The sequence below is a fragment of the Giraffa tippelskirchi genome, chromosome 7, assembly GCF_054371585.1.
Source record: "Giraffa tippelskirchi isolate mGirTip1 chromosome 7, T2T-mGirTip1v1.2.pri, whole genome shotgun sequence".
Taxonomy (NCBI): Eukaryota; Metazoa; Chordata; class Mammalia; order Artiodactyla; family Giraffidae; genus Giraffa; species Giraffa tippelskirchi.
Genome location: NC_137281.1, coordinates 67,825,265 through 67,850,278, shown reverse-complemented (window position 1 = coordinate 67,850,278; position 25,014 = coordinate 67,825,265). Strand labels below are relative to the sequence as shown.

The 25,014-nt window shown below is 40.3% G+C and overlaps 1 protein-coding gene across 1 annotated transcript in view; it reads right to left on the bottom strand.

The window, feature by feature from the left end:
* The window catches only part of MCC (MCC regulator of Wnt signaling pathway), a 488,688-nt gene that overhangs the window by 350,838 nt on the left and 112,836 nt on the right, over positions 1-25,014 (bottom strand). Inside the window, exon 3 of the mRNA XM_081505689.1 lies at positions 13,378-13,592. Coding sequence (XP_081361815.1) covers positions 13,378-13,592 — 215 coding nt within the window. The remainder of the gene's footprint in view (positions 1-13,377; positions 13,593-25,014) is intronic.

The window sequence follows — 25,014 nt, the reverse complement described above, 5'->3', positions numbered from 1 at the left end:
GAGATAGGGCCATGTTGTGGGTTCTTTTTCTCTTAGATGGGAGGTGAGGTTGGTGGGGGTGGAGGTAAGATGGAAGATGAAGAAGAATGAAAGAATTTGAAGTCCTATCAGAGAAGTGAGAAAGGGAAAGAGTCAGTTAAAGACTGACTGGGCCTCATCTAATCTGAACGTAACCATTGGGGCTAGTTTACACAGAAACTACCCCTGTAAAAGTGCTTCATTTGTTAACTCCTAGCTACACAATTTTCACTAGCAGTAAACAAAAAATGATGGAGTGTTGAACTATAATTTTCAAAAAAGGAAAAACATAACTTTCATATAACTATAGGATGAACATTTTTCTTAAGCTATATTTAATTCATTGAGGAACCCAGAAGAATAAATCTGATTCATGGAAGGAGAATGCTAAAATAAGATCACAGTTAGTTACAAAACTGGTTAATATCTCAGAAAGGTAAATAAAATGTAACATTTGAGGTTATCTTTTCTGCTGAATAAAAATAATTTGCATCTCTACCAGATAAAAAACACTGATAATTCATCAACCTTCGGCAAATTAACATCACATTTAAAGCGTCTGAATCGTAATTAACAGTTTACGGGAGGAATATAATTTTCCCTCTGCCTTCTGAATTGTTAGCTGAGGCACTATGATATAAGACAAATTAATGACAGAAAAATAAACAAGTTTATTAACATGTGCAAAAAACAAGTTTATTAACTCATATGTACTTGAGACATATCCAGGGAAAAAAGAATACCTTCCAAGGTGGCTTAGAATTCAAGATTAAATGCTATCTCAGTAGGGAAAGGGTTGGGGAAAGTAGGACTCTGAGAGGAGAGTGAATGGTTTTCAGGAAAGATGAAAGGGCCCTTAGAAGAATAGAGGGGAGGTATGATTGCTTGTGACAAAGTCTGTGAGGGTGTGGTGCCAACTTCTATTCTCCTCTCCAGTGACAGGCGTCAATCTTCCCTGGTTGATGATAGTGATAGGAAGAGGATCTCGGACAACTGAGTTCTTTTTGGAGGATCAGTTTTTAGGCAGATAAGGGAAGTTCATGAATTCCTTATTGCCAAATTCAGACTTAAATTGAAGAAAGTAGGGAAAACCACTAGACCATTCAGGTATGACCTAAATCAAATTCCTTACGATTATACAGTAGAAGTGACAAATAGATTTAAGGGACTAGATCTGATAGACAGAGTGCCTGATGAACTATGGACGGAGGTTCGTGACATTGTACAGGAGATAGGTATCAAGACCATCCCCACGGAAAAGAAATTCAAAAAAGCAAAATGGCTGTCTGAAGAGGCCTTACAAATAGCTGTGAAAAGACAGGAAGTGAAAATCAAAGGAGAAAAGGAAAGATATTCCCATCTGAATGCAGAGTTCCAAAGAATAGCAAGGAGAGATAAGAAAGCCTTCTTCAGCAATCAGTGCAAAGAAATAGAGGAAAACAATAGAATGGGAAAGACTAGAGGTCTCTTCAAGAAAATCAGAGATACCAAGGGAATATTTCATGCAAAGATGAGCTCAATAAAGGACAGAAATGGTATGGACCTAACAGAAGCAGAAGATATTAAGAAGAGGTGGCAAGAATACACAGAAGAACTATACAAAAAACATCTTCATGACCCAGATAATCTCGATGGTGTGATCACTCAGCTAGAGCCATACATCCTGGAATGGGAAGTCAAGTGGGCCTCAGGAAGCATCGCTATGAACAAAGCTAGTGGAGGTGATGCAATTCCAGTTGAGCTATTTCAAATCCTCAAAGATGATGCTGTGAAAGTGCTGCACTCAATATGCCAGCAAGTCTGGAAAACGCAGCAGTGGCCACAGGACTGGAAAAGGTCAGTTTTCATTCCAATCCCAAAGAAAGGGAATGCCAAAGAATGTTCAAACTGCCTCACAATTGCACTCTCCTCAAATGCTAGCAAAGTAATGCTCAAAATTCTCCAAGCCAGGCTTCAGTAGTGCATGAACCATGAAATTCCAGACGTTCAAGCTGGTTTTAGAAAAGGCAGAGGAGCCAGAGATCAAATTGTCAACATCCGTTCAATCATCGAAAAAGCAAGAGAGTTCCAGAAAAATATCTACCTCTGCTTTATTGACCATGCCAAAACCTTTGACTGTGTGGACCACAACAAACTGGGGAATACCTGACCTACCTCTTGAGAAATCTGTATGCAGGTCAGGAAGCAACAGTTAGAACTGGACATGGAACAACAGACTGGTTCCAAACAGGAAAAGGAATACGTCAAGGCTGTATATTGTCACCCTGCTTATTTAACTTATATGCAGAGTACGTCATGAGAAACTCTGGGCTGGATGAAGCACAAGCTGGAATCAAGATTGCCAGGAGAAATAGCAATAACCTCAGATATGCAGATGACACCACCCTTATGGCAAAAAGTGATGAGGAATTGAAGAGCCTCTTGATGAAAGTAAAAGAGGATAGTGAAAAAGTTGGCTTAAAGCTCAACATTCAGAAAACAAAGATCATGGCATCTGGTCCCTTCACTTCATGGCAAACAGATGGCGAAACAGTGGAAAGAGTGTCAGACTTTATTTTTGGGGGCTCCAAAATCACTGCAGATGGTGACTGCAGCCATGAAATTAAAAGATGCTTACTCCTTGGAAGAAAAGTTATGACCAACCTAGATAGCATATTAAAAAGCAGAAACATTACTTTGCCAACAAAGGTCTGTCTATTCAAGGCTATGGTTTTTCCAGTGGTCATGTATGGATGTGAGATTTGGACTATAAAGAAAGCTGAGCACCAAAGAATTGACACTTTTGAACTGTGGTATTGGAGACAACTCTTGAGAGTCCGTTGCACTGCAAGGAGATCCAACCAGTCCATTCTAAAGGAAATCCGTCCTGAATATTCATTGGAAGGACTGATGCTGAAGCTGAAACTCCAATACTTTGGCCACCTGATGCGAAGAACTGAGTCATTTGAAAAGACCCTGATGTTAGGAAAGATTAAAAGGCAGGAGGACAAAGGGACGATAGAGGATGAGATGGTCGGATGGCATCACCGACTCAGTGGACATGAGTTTGAGTAGTTGGTGATGGACAGGGAGGCCTGGCGTGCTGCAGTCCATGAGGTTGCAAAGAGTTGGACACAACTGAACGACTGAACTGAAGAGGGGGTTCAGAAAAAGCCTCTTCCTTGATTTTGCTGTTTTTCAAGTGCCTGCAGCTCCAAGTAGTTAAAATACCCAAAGGGCATTTTTCAGGGTGGCATGACCTGAACTCCTACAGTCATGTTTGAGGTGGTATATTCTGCTGCCTTTCACTCATAAACAGGAAGCCAAACAAGGCTACATCTACTATAGCATCAGCTGATTTGCAGGAAGCCCTAGTATGACTTTCTAGGTGTAACCAGTAATGTTTCATTTCCAAATTTTTGATAACTTTTTAAGAATTTTCAGACTCCTTGATGAATGATTTTGAAATCCAGCTTCAGTGAGTTGGAAATGAGAATTCAAGATTTTGAAAAAAAAATTTTTTTTCAAGTCCCACATTCCAGACCCTTCCATAGCGACTCTTAAATATTCAATATTTCATTTGCACTGCTCTAAATTTCTGAAAATCTGAACATTGATAAGCATGCCATAAGATTAAGAATTTCTTGTTCTTTGATTCTGAACAATGTCCAGAAGAGGGTGCTGGCAGAACAACCAGCCTTGCTCTAACCTCAAGGCCAGGACACATCCTCTTGACCAAAGGTTTCACTATGGTAATCCCAAATTTGTCAAGTATTGTAATGATCATAGCATGATGTTAGGATCATCAGCATCACACTAAATAATAATACAAAAGGAGAAGTGGAAAGTTCTTAAAGTAAAAGCAACTCAGGGATACACAAAAAAAATTGGTGAAGATCTTTTCACATGAGGGAAGATGCAGGAGACAAAGAATGACTTTAACTTTTCATCAACTTTCTATATTGGTTCAAATACTTTATACCTTGTGCATGACTTCTTTTATAGTATAATCGGTCATAATACTTAATCATTAGCAATTAATATCTTTCTTTATAAAAATTAATACACCTGATAATACTTAAAAAAAAAAAACCACCCAGCATGGCTGGAAGAATCTGTGGAGGAACTGATATTTTGTTCAGGAATTTATCAGTGTTGTAGGTAGAAAACAAAACTTCGGCTGTATTTTATGCCTTATAACACTTAACCATGTCACTACTCAGAATCAATATTATAATTTATACTTGCACTCTTGCACTACTCAGAATCTATAACATTATAATTTATACTTGCCCTCTTTGAAATATAAATCTTTGGAGAGAAAAATTCATCAGAGAACAGGTAGTGCATCTTTCCCATTGTATCTCTTCTTTACCAAACTGAAGTGTCTCATTTTGTTTTGCTGCTGGTTTTAGGAGCAAGGTGCAGAGTGCCCTGGCAGTTTCTCTGCTGCTCTGAGATGTAAGTCATCTTAGCTAAGCTGGAACTGTGTTTCCACAGTTCTCTTTCTTGTACGGTTCTGATGGCCATAGAGACGCTCTGAATGGAGACCAGAGGGTAGAAGTGAAGAAGTCATACGCTTTATGCTCTGCAAGTTGCCACTAGTCTGCTGCCTGCTTTACGTGGTGCATCAGACTTGTAGCGACTTCAGTTCCTCCATGCCTCCCCCTTCAGCGTCTCTGAGTCCTGGGCCAGATGTGTGTGTGGGCCCCTGATCATGAGTGTCAGCTCTCCTGCAAGTCACCCACAGCACTGAGGTTGGAATGGCTCAGAGACAGAACTGGGTCCCAGTTTGTCCTCAGGGGTCCCAGTTTGTCCTCAGGGGTCTGTGCTCATGTACTCCATCTGTTCCCTACATTCAGCTTTCCTTCATATCTGCTCACCTGCCAGGCCGAGAATTACTTTAGGCTCAACACAGACGAAGAATCAACAGTCTGCATAGACTGTCTTACCGTAGATCCTTTATTCTTTTTTTTAAAGTATACTTGATTTACAATGTTGTGTTAATTTCTGCTGTACAGTAAAGTGATTCAGTTTTACACACATATATATATGCATACTTTTTTATATTCTTTTCCATTATGGTTTATCTTAGGATATTGAATGTAGTGCGGCTTCCCTGGTGGCTCAGATGGTAAAGAATTTGCCTGCAGTGCAGGAGATCTGGGTTCAATCCCTGAGTTGGGAAGATCCCCTGGAAAAGGAAATGGCTACCCACTCCAGTATTCTGGCCTGGAGAACTTCATGGACAGAGGAGCCTGGCAGACTACAGTCCATAGGGCTGCAAAGAGTCAGACACGACTGAGCGACTAAACTTTGACTTTCATTGAATATAGTTCCCTGTGCTATACAGTAGGACCTTGTTGTTTATCCATTCTATACACAGTAGTTTGTATCTGTTAATCCCAAACTCCCACTCCATTCTTCTCTCACCCCCCCTTTCTCTTGGCAACCACAAGTCTGTTCTCCATGTCTGTGAGTCATTTCCTGTAGATCCTTTATTCTATATCATGGATAGTCATTCTGCTTCTCAGATAAAACTCTAATTGCTACAAGTTTCCATGTTCAGCATCACCTTGTTGGCTTTCCATTTTGAACAACAGGTTAAACCTCAAAGTTATAATATCCACTGTGCTTGGTAGAAGAAGAAGACAGGTATTTGGTAGCAGAAGAAAAGAAGGGATGCCTAGAAAGGTAAATGTTGTGTAGGATGCTCCCAGAAGTGTCTCAGTGTTAGAAATCCCTGTGTGAGTTTATCACCTCTTATCTCCAAATCCACCTCCCCTGGACATTTCTCCTCTGTCAGTAGGGACACTGGAGCATCTCTGGGGGAAGGAGAGGATGCCGATTCTGTTGTACTCTTCCCTGCTTCCTCTCAGGCTGGGTGGAGGTCAGTAGGACATCTAGGGGCGCTCATCTCCAGTAAGTTTCAGGGGCACCACCTGAGAGACTTCTCGGTGGGTTTTGCCACTACTCTGGTGGGCAGTTTCCCAGAGGATTCCTCTGTGGGCACTTTTCTGGTGATGCCCCAGTGGGTGGCATCCCACAGTTGGGCTGACTGTCTGGAGGGCTGGCTTCCTGCTGCATCTCAGGGAATTTCTCTGCCATGCAGTGGGGACTAGCTACTCCATTTCAATCAAGTCTGAACCTCAGCACTGGGTAAAGGGAGGGCCCTCTTCCAAATATGTTCCTTCCTTGGGCATTCTGACTCAGTTTTAGAGGGAGTGACTTCTCTTCACATGTGCTATTCCTGGATTTATTAGATTTTCTTGATTCCTCAGTAGGTAATCACCTGCTTCTAGTTAATAATTTTTTATATTAAACTTTCCCTGAACAAAATATGATGTGTTTCCTATCTCTTAACTGGGCACTGATAAAATACCTTTTGATTTTTTTTTTTTTTTTGGCCACATCATGTGGCTTGTGGACTCTTAGTTCCCTGACCAGGGATTGAACCTGTGCCCTCTGCAATGGAAGCATGACGTCCTAACCATTGGATCACCAGGGAATTCCCAAAGTATCGTTTGTTCTTCATTGTCATGCTCAGTTGTCCAGTGGTGTCTGACTCTTGCAACCCCATGGACTACTAGGGTCCTCTGTCTATGGAATTTTCCAGGCAAGAATACTGGAGTGGGTTGCCATTTCCTTCTCCAGGGGATCTTTGTGACCCAGGGATAAAACCCGTGTCTCTTGCATCTCCTGCACTGGCAGGAGGGTTCTTTACCACTAGCACCACCTGTGAGGCCCTTTTGCTCTTAGTAGCTACTTAAAGTAAAAAAACCCAACCCCCAGAATTGTATCAGTTCAAGATTTGTTTTAGAAAGAACATAAATTACTCTTATGTGGTTATATAAGTGAAGGGATTGCCCAAGTGTGCAATTTAGAGAGGCAATTTGCTTTCTTTGGCCACTTTTAAGAGATATTTCTCAAACTGGGCTCCATGGACCCCTCTAAGCAGACCTTAAGTCAACTATTTCTATGAAACAAACCACCCTAAACACAATGGTTAAAAGAATAATCTTTAGGGGGCTCTAGGGGGTAAAAAAAAACCCAATAATCTTTTATAACTTCTCAGATATTTGACAGAAAGACACCAAAGTCACATGACAAACAGTGAATATACAGGAAAGGATGAAGAACCGGGAGTCACAAAGAGTCGGACACGACTGAGCAAGGTCACTTTCACCACAAGGTCCAAGGTCATTATTAAAGACCTGTGAGTTTAAAATGTATTTTTAAATTTTGTATTTTACACTAACAGTGGAATATCAGAAAGAGAATGTAAACAAACCATCCCTTTTAAAATCACATAAAAAACACTTAGGAATAAACCTGACTAAGGAGATGAAAGATTTATATGCTGAGAACTACAAAACATTAATAAAGGAAATTGAAGATTATTCAAAGAAATTGAAGGATATCCCATGCTCTTGGACTGGAAGAATAAATATTGTTAAAATGGCCACAGTACCCAAAACAATCTACAGATTTAATGCAATCTCTACCAAATTACCCATGATATTTTTCACAGAACTAGAACAAATAATTCTAAAATATACATGGAACCATAAAAGACACAGAATTGCCAAAGCAATCCTCAGGGAAAAGAACAAGGCTAGAAGCATAACCCTCTCAGATGTCAGGCAATACCACGAAGCTACAGTAATCAAAACATTGTGGTATTGGCATAAAAAGAGATATACTGCTCAATGCAACAGAACAGGGAGCCCAGAAATAAACCCACACACCTACGGACAGTTAATCTTCAACAAACGAGACAAGAATATACTATGGAGAAAAGACAGTCTCTTCAGCAAGTAGTATTGGGAAAGTTGGACAGCTGTATGTAAATCAATGAAGTTAGAACATTCCCTCACACCATAAACAAAAATAAACTTAAAATGACTTAAAGACTTAAACATAAGACCTGACACCATAAAACTCCTAGAAGAGATCATAGGTAAAACATTCTCTGACATAAACTGTATCAACGTTTTCTTAGGTCAGTCTCCCAAGGCAACAGAAATAAAAACAAAAACAAACAAACAGAACCAAAGCAAACTTAACAGGTTTTGAATAAAAGCACAGGAAATCACAAAATGGAAATGAAAGGACAACTATGGACGGGGAGAAAGTATTTCCAAATAATGTGACTTAATTAATTAATTAAGCAAGGCCTTGATTTCCAAAATATACAAACAGTTCATACAACTCAATAATAAAAAAACAAAAAACCCAATAAAAAAATGAGCAGAAGACCTATACATTTCGCCAAAGAAGAGACAGAGAGATGATCAAAAGGCATATCAAAAGATGCTCCAAGCTGTTCATTATCAGAGAAATGCAAATCAAAACTACAATGAAGTACCACTTTATACTAGTCAGCATGGTCAACATTAAAAAGTCTACAAATAACAAATTCTGGAGAGGGTGTGGAGAAAAGGGAATCCTCCTACATTGTTGGTGGAAATGTAGGTTTGTACAGCCACTATGGAAAACAGTATGGAGGTTCCTCAAAAAACTAAAAATACCATAAAAAGGAATGCATTTGAGTAAGTGCTAATGAGGTAGAGCTTATTATGCAGAGTAAAGTAAGTCAGAAAAAGAAAAACAAACGTTGTATATTAACAAATATATGGAATCTAGAAAGATGGTACTGATGAACCTATCTGCAGGGCAACAATGGAGATGCAGACATAGAGAACAGACTTATGGACATGGGAGGGGTAGGAAGGAAAGGGTGGGATGAATGGAGAGAGTAACGTGGAAACACATACACTACCATGTGTAAAAGAGACAGCCAATGGGAATTTGCTGTAAGGCTCAGGGAACTCAAACCAGCGTTCTGTGACAACCTAGAGGGGTTGGATGGGGTGGGAGGTGGGAGGGAGGCTTAAGAGGGAGGGGACATATGTGTACCTATGGCTGATCCATGCTGATGTATGGCAGAAACCAACACAATATTATAATTATCCTTCAATTAAAATAAAAAAACCCCTAAACACAGAGTTGCCATGAGATCCAGTAATGTCACTCTTGTGCATATATCCAGAAAAGATGAAAACTTACTTCTAAAAGATTCATGCACCCCAGTGTTCATGCACTATTGACAATAGCCAAGACATGGAAGCAACCTAAATGTCCACTGGCACATGAATGAATAAAGATGTAGTATACATACACAATGGATATTACTCAGCCATAAAAAAGAATAAATTAATGCCACTTGCAGCCATATGGATGCAACTAGAGATTATGATATTAAGTGAAGTAACTCAGAAAGGGGAAGACAAATACCTATGATACACTTATATATGCAATCTAAAATACAACAAAAATGAACATATTTGTGAAGCAGATATAGATTCACAGACATAGAGAACAGACTTATAGTTGCCAAGGGGGAGTGGGGTGGGGAAGGGATGGAGTGGAAGTTTGGGGTTAGCAGATATAGCATATACAAGACAGATAAACAAGAAGGTCCTACTGTAGAGCACAGGAAAGTATATTCAATATCCTGTAATAAACTAAAACAGGAAAGAGTATTAAAAACAATATATGTATTTATGTATGCATAACTGAGGAGAAGGCAGTGGCAACCCACTCCAGTACTCTTGCCTGGAAAATCGCATGAACAGAGGAGCCTGGTAGGCTGCAGTCCATGTGGTCATGAAGAGTCGGACATGACTGAGCAGCTTCACTTTCACTTTTCACTTTCATGCATTGGAGACGGAAATGGCAACCCACTCCAGTGTTCTTGCCTGGAAGATCCCAGGGATGGGGGAGCCTGGTGGACTGCCATCTATGGGGTCGCACAGAGTCAGACACGTTAACTAAAGTGACTTAGCAGCAGCAGCAGCAGCAGCATGTATAACTGAATCATTTTGCTACACAGCAGAAACTAACATAACATTGTAAATCAACTATACTTCAATAAAACATACTTTTTAAGTTGTGTGTTTTCTTTTTTCTGGCTGCACCAAGCATCTTGTGTGATCTTAGTTCCCTGACCAGGGACTGAACCCTTGCCCCTTGCAGTGGAAGCATGGAGTCCTAACCACTGGACCACCAGGGAATTCTTAAAAACTGTGCTTGTTCAAATCAGTGAGAAAATAAAGAACATAATCACTGTTAAAGAGTTCAAGTGCCTACATTTTCATTTTGGTCTGATTCTCACCGATCCCCTTAAGTAAGCATGTACAATTTTATTTGTTCGTTTGTGGAATAACAACATTTTTTAAAAGAAATTTATTTGATGTATTCCAGTGAATACCATTGAATACATCACCATCGCTGATTCTGTGTTCATTATAAGCTTTTATAGACATACAACATCAGTAAAAGAAATTTTCACATATTGAGGTATGGAGAACCCATCCCGGCTTATACATGAGTAATCTTGAATTTTACGGCAACTAAAATAGACTGTGTTCTATCAAACATACATTGTACATCTGCTTTAATTAATAAGGAAAAGGGCACACTGACCAGAAGTAAAGAATTTTTGTCCTGGGACACCAATGCCAGTACTCCCCCAGGTACCAAGGCCATGCTGATTGTTGTGTACATCTGATCTCTTTTTTTGAAACCTCAAAGGAATGAATTCACAACTTGCTTAATGTTCTTTGTTCTGACAAGATATAAAACAGCTGAAAAGCATGCTTCTCTGGACCAGTACTTCAGAAGCTATCTGAGAGGCTGTTTTCTGGGCTATCGTCCTCAGCTGACTCAGATAAAACTCTTTTCTATTCCTGTTATCGATTGTTTGTTGGTTATTTGTGTCAACAACATATATACAGAAAAGCGTGCGAACTGTAAATGTATAGGTCATAACTTTTTTTTTAACCACATCGTGTGGCTTGTGGGCTTTTAGTTCCCCAAGCAAGTACTAAATTCGGGCCCTCAGCATTGAAAGTGTGGAGTCCTAATCACTAGACCACCAGGGACTTCCAAAGTCATGACTTTTAATAAAACAAACACTCCTGCGTGAGCTGGTGCTCAACATTTAAGGGAGTGTTTCTCAAACTAGCCTCTGGAGAGGCCCTTGCAGGCAGAGCTCCAGCAATTCCAAAGCTTCACCAATAATTCACAAAGAGAACCTGGCTGTGGGGAACCTGGGAGCTGAGCTGGCCTCTGACAGGACTGTAAAGAGAACAGAACAGAATCCAAGCAGTTACTGCAAAGGTTAAGATCAAGGTGTTGGGACTTCCCTGATGGTCTAGTGGTTAAGACTTGGTGCTTCTAAGCAGGGTTGTGGGTTCGACCCCTGGAAAGCATATGCCGGTGGGGGGGTGGCTTGTGGGAGGTAGTGTGGGGCTGGGTGGGTGGGGAAAGAATCACAGAGATGAGCAGAGGCAGGAAATCACCAATTCCTGCAGTTCTCACTAGGAGGTTTGCTGCAGAAAACTGGTGGGCCTCGAGCCCTGAACTCTTCAGGGTAAAGAAAGAAAGTGAAGTCACTCAGTCGTGTCCGACTCTTTGTGACTCCATGGACTATAGCCTACCAGGCTCCTCTGTCCATAGGATTTTCCAGGCAAGAGTACTGGAGTGGGCTGCCACTCTTCTGGGTACGGGCCACTAAATTTTGATCCATATGTAACACTGATTTTTGCTGTAACCCACACTTCTATGTCACTGTCTTGAAAAAGGCTGATCTGACATAGTAAAGAGTAAAGTTCAATTTGCTGCAAATTATTTGTAAAAGCATAGCCGAAATCTAAGTCCATGACAGAGAAAGATGACATATTTCCTGCTGCTTGGCTAGTCTCCTGGGCACACAGGAAGGCAAATTAGGATAGTCAATAAAGTAAAGTGAAGTCGCTTAGTCGTGTCCGACTCTTTGCGACCCCATGGACTGTAGCCTACCACGCTCCTCTGTCCATGGGGTTTTCTAGGCAAGAGTACTAGAGTGGGTTGCCATTTCCTTCTCCAGGGGATCTTCCTGACCCAGGGTTCGAACCCAGGTCTCCCTCATTGTAGGCAGACGCTTTACCGTCTGAGCCACCAGGGAAGTCCCAGGATAGTCAATGTTTCTACTCAAATGGAGCAAGAATGTCCTTAAAGGGACAATGCAATGACTATGGGTTCTTTTACAGATTTTATGAAACATAGTTACTCCCTAGTAGTGACTGTGTGTGTGAGACTGTGTAGTTTTAATATATTTAAAAATTTTTTGAAAAGTTGCAAAGATGGGACAGAGAGTTGTCACATAATTCTTATCCAGTTTCCCCTGTTATGAACATCTTACATCATTATGGTATAGTGTCACAATTCATGAATCAATACTGGTACATTGTTATTTACTAAAATCCATAATTTGCCCACATTGTCTTAGTTTTTACCTGATGTCCCAGCCAGGGTACCACATTATATTTAGTTGTCAGATCTTCTTAGGCTTCTCTTAGCTGTGACAGTTTCTCTTTCTCAAACTTTTCTTACTTTCGATATCCTTGACAATCTCAAGGGGTACTGGTCAAGTGTTTTATAGAATGTCTCTAATTAAGATTTGTCTGATGATTGTACTTTAATTACTGCTGCATATTTAGGATTATTAGTGGCTTCAAACATGTCACCAAAAACGTCAGAATAAGAAAATGTGCCTCAAACTTAAAAAGTCTGAAAACCACTGGTTGAACCTCAAAGCAGACTGTAAGTATACATAAACGAAGTTGTCACGATGTTTATACCACCTTCAGTTTCAAACTTCAGTTTCAAAAAACCCAGGTCCGTTTATGGACCTTTCACACCATGGCTGGATAGCAACCTTAATTTATAAACTGTGTACATGTCACCCTCGATAGGGCCCAAGCCATCAGCCACCCACCCTCGTTTCCCAGCTCAACTTTAAAACGAAGGCAACAGCTTTTCATTCAAGGGTCATCATGGTAATAATTCATCCTGAGGTAAAAAGGAAGTTCAAATTAAGCCTAATGAGATTCCAAGTTTTCAACAGAGTATGTTTTTAAAGTACAAGCAGAAAGACTGATCAAACTCTCAATGAAGTATTTTCTTTTTTTAAATGAATAAAGTCCAAATCAGGGAGCACAGAGGATTACACCTTATTAATCTGTAATATCTGATACCAGAAAAGTGTTCTCATTAAGGTGAAGCCATTGTAGATATATTAGAAATTAAATCTGTACAAGGTACAGACTTAAAACATTTTTTAACCAATCACTCTGCTCTTAATAGTAAGAGAGAAGTCACCAGTCACAAGCATCTGGAGCACTTAACATTATTGGCAATGCTGGAGATGGTACAATGTTTAGCTCAATAAAAAGAGACAATACCTGATATGTCCTCTGGAGCTCAGAATTCAAATATGCAGATTGGCATCCACCCAGGCCTAAAGATGTGTTCTCTGAACCAGAAAGGACTCACCGTGTTGGCCAGTTCTAGATAGCTTCCTCCTATGGAGCTGCCAAAGCGCGGGGACTGCACGAGCAGCTTGCGGAGCACAGCAGCCTGCTGGTGCAAAGAGCTTCCCCCATACTCCAAAAGCTTCTGCAGGGCTGGCTGACTCTGCAAGTCCGGGCTCTGGAGGTCCCTGGCTCCCGAGTCGTACTCCCAGCTCTCCCTGGCTGCTGATAAGGCACCTAGGTCCAGAAGAGACAGCGGGGTGGGGGGGAGATGTTTCCTGCGTTAGCCTGTGGGTGGCCAAGAGGCAACGATTTGGAAATCCACACGTCAGAACACATGTGGCGCCCGGCTGCACACTAAGCAATTTCCCTTTTACAGTGACACATGGGGTGCCTGGAGATAAAAGCCATTTCAGGCAAAGCATTTAGAAATAACTACCCAATGAGTATGTGCCTTCCCCCAGTCCAACAGAAATGTTTAGCGAAAAGCACCGATGAGCCGAAAAAAGGGAAGCCAGATCACAGCTACAACTGTCTGTGATTTAGTGTTCTGTATGGTGAGCCTTCTTACCATCATCCTTTTCCCCACTTGAGCAGGAAGGAACCAAGTGGGAAGACAGAAAGTTAGATACGGCACTTTACCGTCATTTTCTGGTGTCGACATACTCGTACCTGGAAGAAACTACGGGAAGCTAGACTGTATCTGCCATGTGGTTGCGCTCTCAGCAATAGAATGTGAACACAAGTGATAAGCATAGCTTTAGAGCCTAGTTCATAAACCCCCCCGAGTGTGATTCTTCCTGCCCTTTGCCTCTGGCCTGGTTCAGATGGGACGGCACTGTTGGAAGCTGTGTGGTATAGATGGCAAAGCCGCATGACAGACATGCCTGGATCCGTGAACTACCTCCTGCAGCACGGCTGTCTGCTGAGCCCAGGTACCATTTTACCTTTATGTGATCAGGAAAAGGAAACTTCTTTTGTGTTGGATTCACCATATATTTTTGGTTTGTGAGAGGGATTAGGATTACCTTAACTATCACAGCAGATTAGAACCTAATAAAAGATGCTAACCATTAGAACAGCACAGGAAAGTACAGTGAAAAGTAAACCTAGAGAAGGTCTAACCCATCAGCCCTCATGAGGGATGGGGGATGCTTGGGGGAAAGCTTCCTGCAGGAGAAAGACCAATGCTTCAGTTGCTACCTTTGCTAGAAAAAATTAGACTTGGGGTGATGCTTGCTTCTTTGTGTTTCTTCTTCTTTTTTTTTTTTTTTAATTTTTTTGTTTTTATTTTTGGCTGCACTACATGGCATGTGGGATCTTAGTTCCCCGACCAGGGATCGAACTCATACCCCCTGCAGTGGAAGCACAGTCTTAACCACTGGACCACCAGGGGATTCCCTTTGTGTTTCTTCTGATTTGAAGTCCCTGTGGGTGCAGCTGGCTGGTGGCTCTTTGGTCATATGCGTCTGACTCAGCTGCAAGAGAGGCTGGGAAATGTGTTTTCTGGTTTCCTCTTTGGGGAGATAGGATTTGTAAGATGAGCCCTCTTCCCAAGAGAAGGATGAGTATGTAAAAGACCTGGGCAGTCAGAAAACTTGACAAAGAAAGGGCTGCTCACAGGCCCCGTGCTAGGTACTGGGGACAGAGCAGCGAGCACGAGGAGCTGCAGTCCCCGCCTGCGGAGTTTTCATTTCAGTGGGTCTTGATACATGACTTTTAATTGCAGAAAAAGGGATTCATTAAAATGATTCAATTTGTACTACGAAAGGAGAACATATGCAGATTCCTCTACAATTTACTTGAGTATAATTACATACAGAAAACTACAAATTATGTACAGCAGGTTCTGATGTGAATTTCCAATCGCCTCTTGTTGGGGATTGGTGAATTTCATCAAGGTAATTAGGAAAACTGTCTTGTCTGGAACCACTTCAGATACTTTTCCTCTACTGTTCATATTCTGCTGATCTTCTTTAGTCAATCTGACCCAACACTCTTTTCATACAATGATATATATAGCAGGGTGACATGTCTTTACCAAAGCAGACAATTCTGTTATTATGTTTGCAACTGCCCAAAGTTTATTTTAATATTTTTAATTATTTAATATTCACTGTATTGCAAGGGCAGCTTTGCTTTCCATTTCAACACAGACTTCAAAATACTTTCCCTGCTTCTGTACGCTCCCCTGAACGCTCTCTTGTCTGCCTGGCCTCCTCACATTCTCTGTCCTGGCTCCAGTAATGTGTGGCCAGAAGACTGGCTGTGCTCAGAAATGGGTTGAATCATTGATAGCCTGGTAGGTCATACATAAGGCAAGTAGCATAGGGTTGGGCACTTGTCTTTTATGTTTGACTACGGTATCCCCAGAACCTTGCACATAGCCTGTGACATATTGGTGTTTATTACACATTTATTGAATGGGTTGCTGAACCAGCCACAGTTGTAGTACCCCACGGTTTCACTTCTTAATGAGGAAAAGCAACATGAAGATTAATTTTAAAAATCAAAATAAATGATACACTTAAGCTTCTTTCTTTATGCAAAGTTGTTTATGAGAACTTTGTTTCAAAAAACAAAACACACCAGCTCTTGGATTAGACAGCCCAAGGAAGCTTCATTTGAATTTATTATGCTGTATTAATAGACCAAACCCAGTTTCAGGCAGAGTCATATAATCAGGTTAGCTAAGCTCCATGTTAATCAGAAAGATCAAAAGGCCCTCACACCATTACCTTAACAATTTTTGCTGAAGTGATGCGGACAACTCAGATCCTCTGCTAAGGAGCCAAGACAATCATATTAGCATCTACATAAATGGACCACAAACAACGAAGTGCATTTTAAAACAATACACAGATGTGTATAACTGAGACACTTTGTCGTATAGCAGGAATTAATACAACATTAAAAGTCAACTACATTTCAACTAAAATATACAGAAGACTATTCCCATTACTCTCTTTCAAATCTGTTGTCACATTAGATTTTTCTATATAAAACCCAACAATCCTGAGGCAAAATCAGTCATTTAACTTGGAAGAACTCATGGGAAAATTTCAAAAATGTAGGTCTAGTAACTTTTGCTCTATGAAACATGATAGTGCTTGATGTTTTTAGGCTCACCCTCAGCCTCATGCCAGTCTCTTTTCACTCTCTTGCTAGCCTCAAAAGAAGCCTACTGACCACAGGGAGGGGGCTGTTTTCTTTCCCTGAACATGGACACCATTATCATCTACAGTTCCCCAGGTTCACTGAGCGCTCTGGTGCCTCTTCTTAGAAGGACGCTAACCCCATCAGGAGGGTGCCGTCACCATGACAGCATCTAACTCTGTTTTCCCCTCCATCGTCCCCAAGGCTCCACCTCCAACAACTAACACATTGGGGCCTAGGGCTTCAACATATGAATTTGGGGGGGAGGGGCACAAAATATTCAGACCAGGATAAGCACTGAGCAGAGGTTCTCCAGGCTAGTAAGGAAAGTGACTGTACAGCACCCCTCTAAATACCAAAGGCCAAAGCACTCCCTGGGCCTAGAGATCTCTGCACACCAGAACCAAAGGAGGCCGTAATGTCTGCCTCCATAATCCTCTCGGGTGCTCTGAAGGAACAGGTAAGATGTGTTTTTTAAAAGCTGAATATTTAGTGTTTAAAGGTGGCAGGGCACAGATTCCAAATGTTTCTCTTATCAGAAAAGCATAAGAAACAAGTGGCAATTTGATATGTTTATAAAATACATCACTGGGAAAACCCTGCTTTCAGAAAGGATGCTGGAACAGAAAATCTGCCAAACACCGAGATTCTTGCTCTGCTGGGTACTTGGCAGCTACAAGCTAGAGCTTTAATCCAATTTTCAAAGTGCCACCCAGGTTTGGTTCTAAAGCCTGCAATTAGCATGCTTATGCACCAAAGGCACTATGCCACCTTCCATGAACCAAATCCCCTGTGAGAATAAGCAAACCAACATGTGATACACCTGATATTTATGTTAAAGACACAATAATCATGAAAGGTAAAATTTATTCAAAGCCACTTAGGACCAGGTGCTGTCCTAAGACTCTTACATACGTTATCTTACATACATCTATCAACAGCCTATGAACAATGAATTCATTTTTTCCATTTTAAGAAAAAGATATTTTCTTTCATTTTAGAGACTTTGCTCATTTACACAGACAGTGGTTAAGAGCTGGGGTTTTGTGGTCAGATTCCTTGAGGTCAAGTCAAGAGTTACCATGACCAACTATGTGACTTCAAGCAAATTATGTAACCTAAGCTTCAGTCTTCTCATCTTCATAATGGGCATGTCTAGGACTAATTCGCTTCAGTCACGTCCAACTCTTTGGGACTCCATGGACTGTAGCCTGCCTGGCTCCTCTGTTCATGGGATTCTCCAGGCAAGAATACTGGAGTGCATTGCCATGCCCTCCTCCAGGGGATCTTATCGACCCAGGGATCAAACCTGTGTCTCCTACACCTCCTGCACTGACAGGCAGATTCTTTACCACTAGCTCAATACTATGTATTTCATAGATGTGTTGTGAGAGTTAAGATTCAAATATGTAGAACATTTCAGACAATTCCTGGTATATGACAAACTGACCAAGAAATGTGAGCAATTATCTGGTCACAGCTCATGATTTTAGTTATTTGTAATCCATTTTGGACAATTTAATAGGGAACAAACACATGAGGGAAATTGTATACCACCCAGGTTCTGAAAGGTACCTGTTAAAATGACCAGTTCTTAAAAAAGACATCTTTTGCACCTAACCTATGACTAAAATGTCACCAATAGCTTTGTTAATATCAGCATTAAAGACAATGAAAATAGCCAATTAGGTCAGGGCCACAGTTATGTTTCCCTGAGAATGGACTATTCCATTAATAAGTCAAAGTCTCTGGTTATCATGTTTGATAGACTCTGTTTCCTCTATTCTACTTGGCCAACTCATTTCCAGAGGACACCTGGCCTTCCCAAAACCTGTGGCCAGAACCATGAGGAGATCTGTCCAGCCCAGCAGTGGTGGCAGCAGGGGCAGAGGAGAAATTTATTCATCAGACTTGTGCTCTGGCCATCCTAACCACTCCTGTTTTCTACCTCTAGTTCTTTCTTTTCCATCCTTCATTTGAACGCCAGAGGCCTCTCATGACATCACAGGCAGGTGATAACACAGAGTGTTTAGGGGATGCTGAGACATGTATTCACAGTGTCTCGTGATACTGTTTGTATTTAGCGCTCATTAATTTTGCATTTATGTGGATTGTTTAGAGAGAACTCCCTAATTTATTACCCTCAATGGCAAGAGAGAAAATACTCCTTTTAACTGGAAGCAGCTATCTTTCTGAATTCAGACCTAACACACCAACAGAAAGAAGCACAGGGGAATTTGAACAAATTGACAGCCAGGTGTAAGCCGCCCCCGTCGTAGCACATTTACAATCCCTAGATAATACTGACATCAACAAAAGCAGTAGTAAATCATTTAGTCCAAAGCAGAATCACCATATGAGTCTTTGGTCATTTATTAATGTCAAACCTTGGTACAAAATTCAGGAGCTTAACTCCCATGAGGGCCTCTAGCTTTCTCCAGCACAAATTACATTGCAAACACAGGCTGACTAAGTAGAATTGGGTAGAAAAGGATAGCTAAAAGGACCTGTGTCCTTCTGGGAAAAAATAAAAAGTAATTCGAAGCACATATCTTACTAAGGGGAGGTAAATAATATTACCTCCCTGGTGATAAAAGTGAGTTCTTTAGCCTTTGGCAATCTTTAGGAAGTGAGCCTGTTAGTGTTCTATTTTGAATATAGATCACGGGTCCTCTCTGGGGACAATGCACCGAATCTCAGTGGCACATTAGAGTGGAGGATGCATTTTGAAATGCAACTCCGTTCCCCAACCTACCCACAACCCCAAAACTACTGACAGGTGACAAGAAAGAAAGAAATGAAGAAATGCATTTTTCTTATTGAAGTACGCTTATCAACATCATCATTATTAGTGAATACTTCTTAATGTTCCACTCTGTACAAGCCAGTTCAACAGTCATTGATGTGTTTAAGTAAAGGCTTGAGAACACTAAATGGGAGATAGTTTAGAAACAGTCAAAGGGATAGCTGGAACAAACAGCTTTTAAAATTCTTCTTCAGCTTGAGAGTCTATTATTCTATTGTTCACCAAATTTAATATAAAAAGCAAAATATCTTCACTTCAGCAATGAATAAAGATGCTGAGGTAATCATCTTTAACCTTTTAAAAAATTAAAAATAATATTTGGCATCTTATCTTGATTTGTCTAAACTGGACATGTGAAGGCAATAAGCAAGAGGGTGGGTAATTCAGGGCTAAAGAATTCAAAAGGGATTTTAGGGAAAGTGTTAAAATGAGGAAGCACTGGAGTAAAGCAGGGTTAATTAAGTGTCACTTGATGCTAAGGCTGGCTTGGAATCGGGGGGCTAACACCTACAGTCTACAAGAGTTCAAGAATTTTTTTTTAAAGATTTTGTCTCTCTTGGTTAGAAGGCAGAGATTGTATTTTGGATCAATTTATCCTTCTCTTACAAGACATATTAATGGGCCATGTATTCAGTAAGCCCTTGGAAGTCACTGATTTTTAAGTATCATAAGACTGAATGGGGATAATGCTAATATGGACATGTTCTCTGTGGTGAGAAGAATCATACCTGTGCCTTATTGGCATGCCCCATAGGGGTCCTCATGTTTCTGGGGGAAAATGCCAGGGTGGGGAACACGCAAATAGGAGTACAAAAAGTAAATGGTGATTCTAGCTTCTCAGTGAAAAAAACAGAATTCTTTTATTCTTTATTACTGAAAAGTTGGTGGTTTTTATTTAAGCTTTTAAAATATAATAATCATATTAATTTTCTAATGTTAAAGCAAGTTTGCATTCAAGAGACAAATACAACATAGTCAAAATATGTGCTATCTTGTTTACATATTATTGATTTTGATTTGCTAGCATTTACAATTTTTACATCTCTGTTCCAAAGTAAAACTGGCCTATAATTTTTCTTTCTCTGTACTTGTCATGCTTTGGTATCAGGGTTATACGTAAGTTTATGTGAGACTGGAGTTAATTGCTCTTTCAGTGTTAGCTGTGCTTCCCTGGTAGCTCAGTTGGTAAAGAATCTGCCTGCAATGCAGGAGACCCCGGTTCGATTCCTGAGTCGGGAAGACCCACTGGAGAAAGGACAAGCTACCCACTCCAGTATTCTTGGGCTTCCCTTGTGGATCAGCTGGTAAAAAATCCACCTGCAATGTGGGATACCTGGGTTCAATCCCTGGGTTGGGAGGAATCCCCTGGAGAAGGGAAGGCTACCCACTCCAGTATTCTGGCCTGGAGAATTCCATGGACTGTATAGTCCATGGGGTCACAAAGAGTCAGACATGACTGAGCCATTTTCACTTCACTTCGCTTCAGTGTTAGGTAGACCTTGCGGTGAAGTTGACTGGGCCGCAAGTGTTCTCTGTGGAAAGATTTTTTAAAAAATCACTGTTTTAATTTCATTACTAGTTATGAAACTATTCATGTTTTATATCCCTTAATCAATCAGTTTTAGTAAGCTCTACTTTCTGGAAATCTCTTTATGTCTTCTAAACTTTTAAGTATATCAGCAGAAAGCTATTTATAATATTTTCTTTTTCTTTTTCTGTCTGCAGGATCTGTAACAATGTTTCCTTTTCACTCCTGATATTGGTTATGAAAAGTGAAAGTGAAAGTGTCAGTCACTCAGTCATGCTTGACTCTTTGTGACTCTATGGACTGTAGCCTGCCAGGCTCTTCTGTCCATGGAATTCTCCGGGCAAGAATATTGGAGTGGGTTGCCATTCCTTTTTCTAGGAGATCTTGCTGACCCAGGGATTGAACCCAGGTGTCCTGCATTGCAGGCAGATTCTTTACCATCTAAGCCAGCAGGAAAGCCCTGATATTGGGTATAATAAGCCTTTATTTGACTACTTAGCCTGCCAACAGTGTAGACTTAGTTGGGTGACATAATCTTGACTCAGCTGCTACATGTGCAAATCAGAGGCCCCTGGATGCCCTACAAACATGCCACATGACCTTCAGCCAGCTGAGTGCACAGTCGACTGACAAACCCAGATGTTGCCAATAGACAGCACCCAGGTACTTTGCATTCCTAATGCTGTACCAAGAGAGTTCATGGTCTTCTTTTCCTCCAGCCTCAACCTAGAGAGCCTTCTTGGAATCCATGATTGATTGGGTTGCCTACTTGGCAAAAAAACTTTCCAACTCAGTATTCAATCCCTGCTCTCTAACGATCTTTTTCATTTTTTACCTTAAACACTATTTGCCTTATCTTTTTTCACTTGAGTATTCCCCCCCACCAAGGAAGGAGAAGGCAATGGCAACCCATTCCAGTACTCTTGCCTGGAAAATCCCATGGACAGAGGAGCCTGTTAGGCTGCAGTCCATGGGGTCTCGAAGAGTTGGACACGATTGAGTGACTTCACTTTCACTTTTCACTTTCATGCATTGGAGAAGGAACTGGCAACCCACTCCAGTGTTCTTGCTTGGAGAATTCCAGGGACGGCGGAGCCTGGTGGGTTGCTGTCTATGGGGTCGCATGGAGTCGGACACGACTGACGCGACTTAGCAGCAGCAGCCCACCAAGGAAGTTATCAATTTCATACGTCTTTTTAGAAAAACCATGTTTAGTCTATTCTGTGCCTCCAAATTGTGTACTTGTTTTCAATTTCATTGATTTTGGTTCTTGCCTTTATTATATCCTTTCTTTCCTTCTACCTGTGTTTATATTTTGCTGTTCTCTTTCTAAATTCTTGGCATGGATGCTCACCAGCCCTTTTCCTTTTATCTTCTAATATATGCATTAAAAGCTATAAAATTTCCTCTAAGTGCTGCATTTCAATTGATATTTTCCTAATCTTTCAATTCAAATTATTTTGAAATGTTCATAATTTTGTCTTAGATCCATGAACTATTTCATAGTATGTTCCTTAATTTCCTATCATATGGTGTTTCCATAGTGTTTTGATTTATAGATTCACTGTATTATATTCAGAACACATGATCTATGTTATTTCAATCCTTTTAAATTTGTTGTAACTCATTTTATGGCCTAGACGTGATCAAATTTTACAAATGTTCCGTGTACACTTGAAAAAAATATATATCTTACAGTTGTTGTGTGGAGTGGGCATTTATTGTTCTTTAGTCGCTAAGTCATGTCCAATTCTTCTGTGGCCTTCCAGGCTCTTCTGTCCACGGGATTTTTCCAGGCAAGAATACTGGAGTGGGTTGCTATTTCCTTTTAGGGGATCTTATTGACACAGGGATCGAACTCCTGCATTTGCAGGCAGATTCTTTACCACTGAGCCACTAGGGAAGCTTTTATATTACCACTGAGTGAGTGAGTAAAAGTCACTCAGCCGTGTCCAACCCTTTGTGACCCCATGGACTGTAGCCCGCCAGGCTCATGGAATTCTCCAGGCCAGAATACTGGAGTGGTTAGCCATTCCCTTCTCCAGGGGATCTTCGCAACACGAGGCTTGAACCTAGGTCTCCCACATTGCAGGTGGATTCTTTACCATCTGAGCCACCAGGGAAGCCCCTTGTATTACCATTAAGTCAAGCTTATTAACTGAGTTGTTCAAATCTTTGTCAATTGAGTTGACATACAAAAGGCAAAGTGAAAATGTTAATGTTTACATCGTTCGATTCTAGACCTAGTTACTGTTATCCAAATGAGATACATTAAGTGAAAAATCCCTTGAACAATAACATAGTCTAAGTTAAAAGAAAGGCAAAGTGTGTTAGAAAAAAATAGGTTAGATTAGTAACTAAATTTACTCTTTAGGAGTTAAGAGAGGTTAGAGTTCTAAATCTCTACCTAGAAGTTACTAACAGAAAAGCAAACAATCCTAGAGGTTGGAATTCTAAGTTTTTGTTAATACAGAAAGAGAAAAAAAGGAAAGAATGCAGTAGTGTGAATTAGCAGGAAAATGATCTAGGAGGCAGGAGAGGTCCAGGCTAGTCCCAGCCACACCACCAACTAACTCTGTGACCTGACAATTATCATTTAACCCTTCAGTTCTCCACTTCCTCATTTATACTAAACAGACAGTGAAACTCGATGGTATTTAACAGATTCTCTGGGCTGTAATCTTATATTAATAATTCAAGAGCAAAATCTTATCAACTACTTCTTAAATGAGATAAACCAAAGAAAACACTATAAATACGAAGAGAGAAGTTTGACATGTTATTTTTTTGCATTAAAATTTATACAGAACTGACTGATAAGCATTTATAAATGAGAGCTAAATAAATATACAAGGCATTGGATTAAATTCTCCTTCAACTAGATTTTCTTGTAGATAGCAAACTTAAATGGATCAACTGGAAACCATACAAAATTCTTCTAAAACAACCATAAAAGTTTAACTGATTTAAACAGTCGTTTATTAATACCCTTTCATTTATGTTCTCCTGTGAACTTGCAGTAGTTTTATAAGAGATAAACAGGAAGCAAAATAAGCCTTCCTGAGCTTTCTGTTGTTAAAATGTTGAGTGACAGCTTCTCTAGAATGAACAATGGACAATGAAATAGACTGGCCAAGCTAAACACTTTCTGTGAGCACACTGAGGCTTTCTCTCAGCCAACTAATCATTTTTATTCCATGAAAAAGATCTAAAATCATGCCAAGTTGTATCACTGCCACTGAAATTGGAATGGCTTCAACATCCCGTAAAAGCAGTGACACTTAATGAACTACTGCAGTTAATTCATGCTGGAGAGAAAACAGATGAACAGTTTTATTGCATTCTATGTGGTTCAAAAGATACAATCAACACAGGTAATCAGCAGCACCCTTCATGTTAGGATTACCACCTGAGGTAAACACACCTGGGTTTCCATGAACTCTCTGTTTTAAGCTAACTAAAACGAAGTGATTAATGCCAGTGGGAAGGAGGCTAAAACAATATATTCAAAAAAAGTAGCATCAAATAGCTTGAAATGCTAATAAAAAACAAAATCAGGAAGCAAAATAGAATGAGCACTACTTCAGACATCATCTCACAAGAATTTAGACCACCACAGAACAGCGTATTTTATTACATGAGGTAGTAACCTGCAAAAGAAAGGTAAATTATTTAATATCTCAAGAAATACACAAGAATCCAGTGATCTTACGCATGCTTGCTTAGAAGTCTGAAAAAGAAATATACCATATTTTCTTTCTTCTGCCTGCAGTGACTGCAGAATGGAGAGATGAAAGCCAGTGTGTCATAAATAGAACTTGACATTTTAATGGCAGAATTTAACGTTTACGTGCACACACACATATATACACAACCGAGGTTCAAATACACTCACTACAGAAACATTTTCATTCTGATAGAAAAATAACACACAAGTTGATCATTCTCACTGTCTCAGATGATGCCAAAACCATTCGCTGTCTTTGGTTTTGTCAGCTGTTTTGTATTTATATTTTAATGTGTCTTCAATCTTCTGAGAATGCAGAACACCTTAAACAACCAATGAAGACATAACTTGGTTATGCTGGGGACGGGAGGAGAAACGATTTAAATATCCTATCACACTGTCTTATTGAGAAAATCTCTTATAGTCTCTTCATGGTAAATGA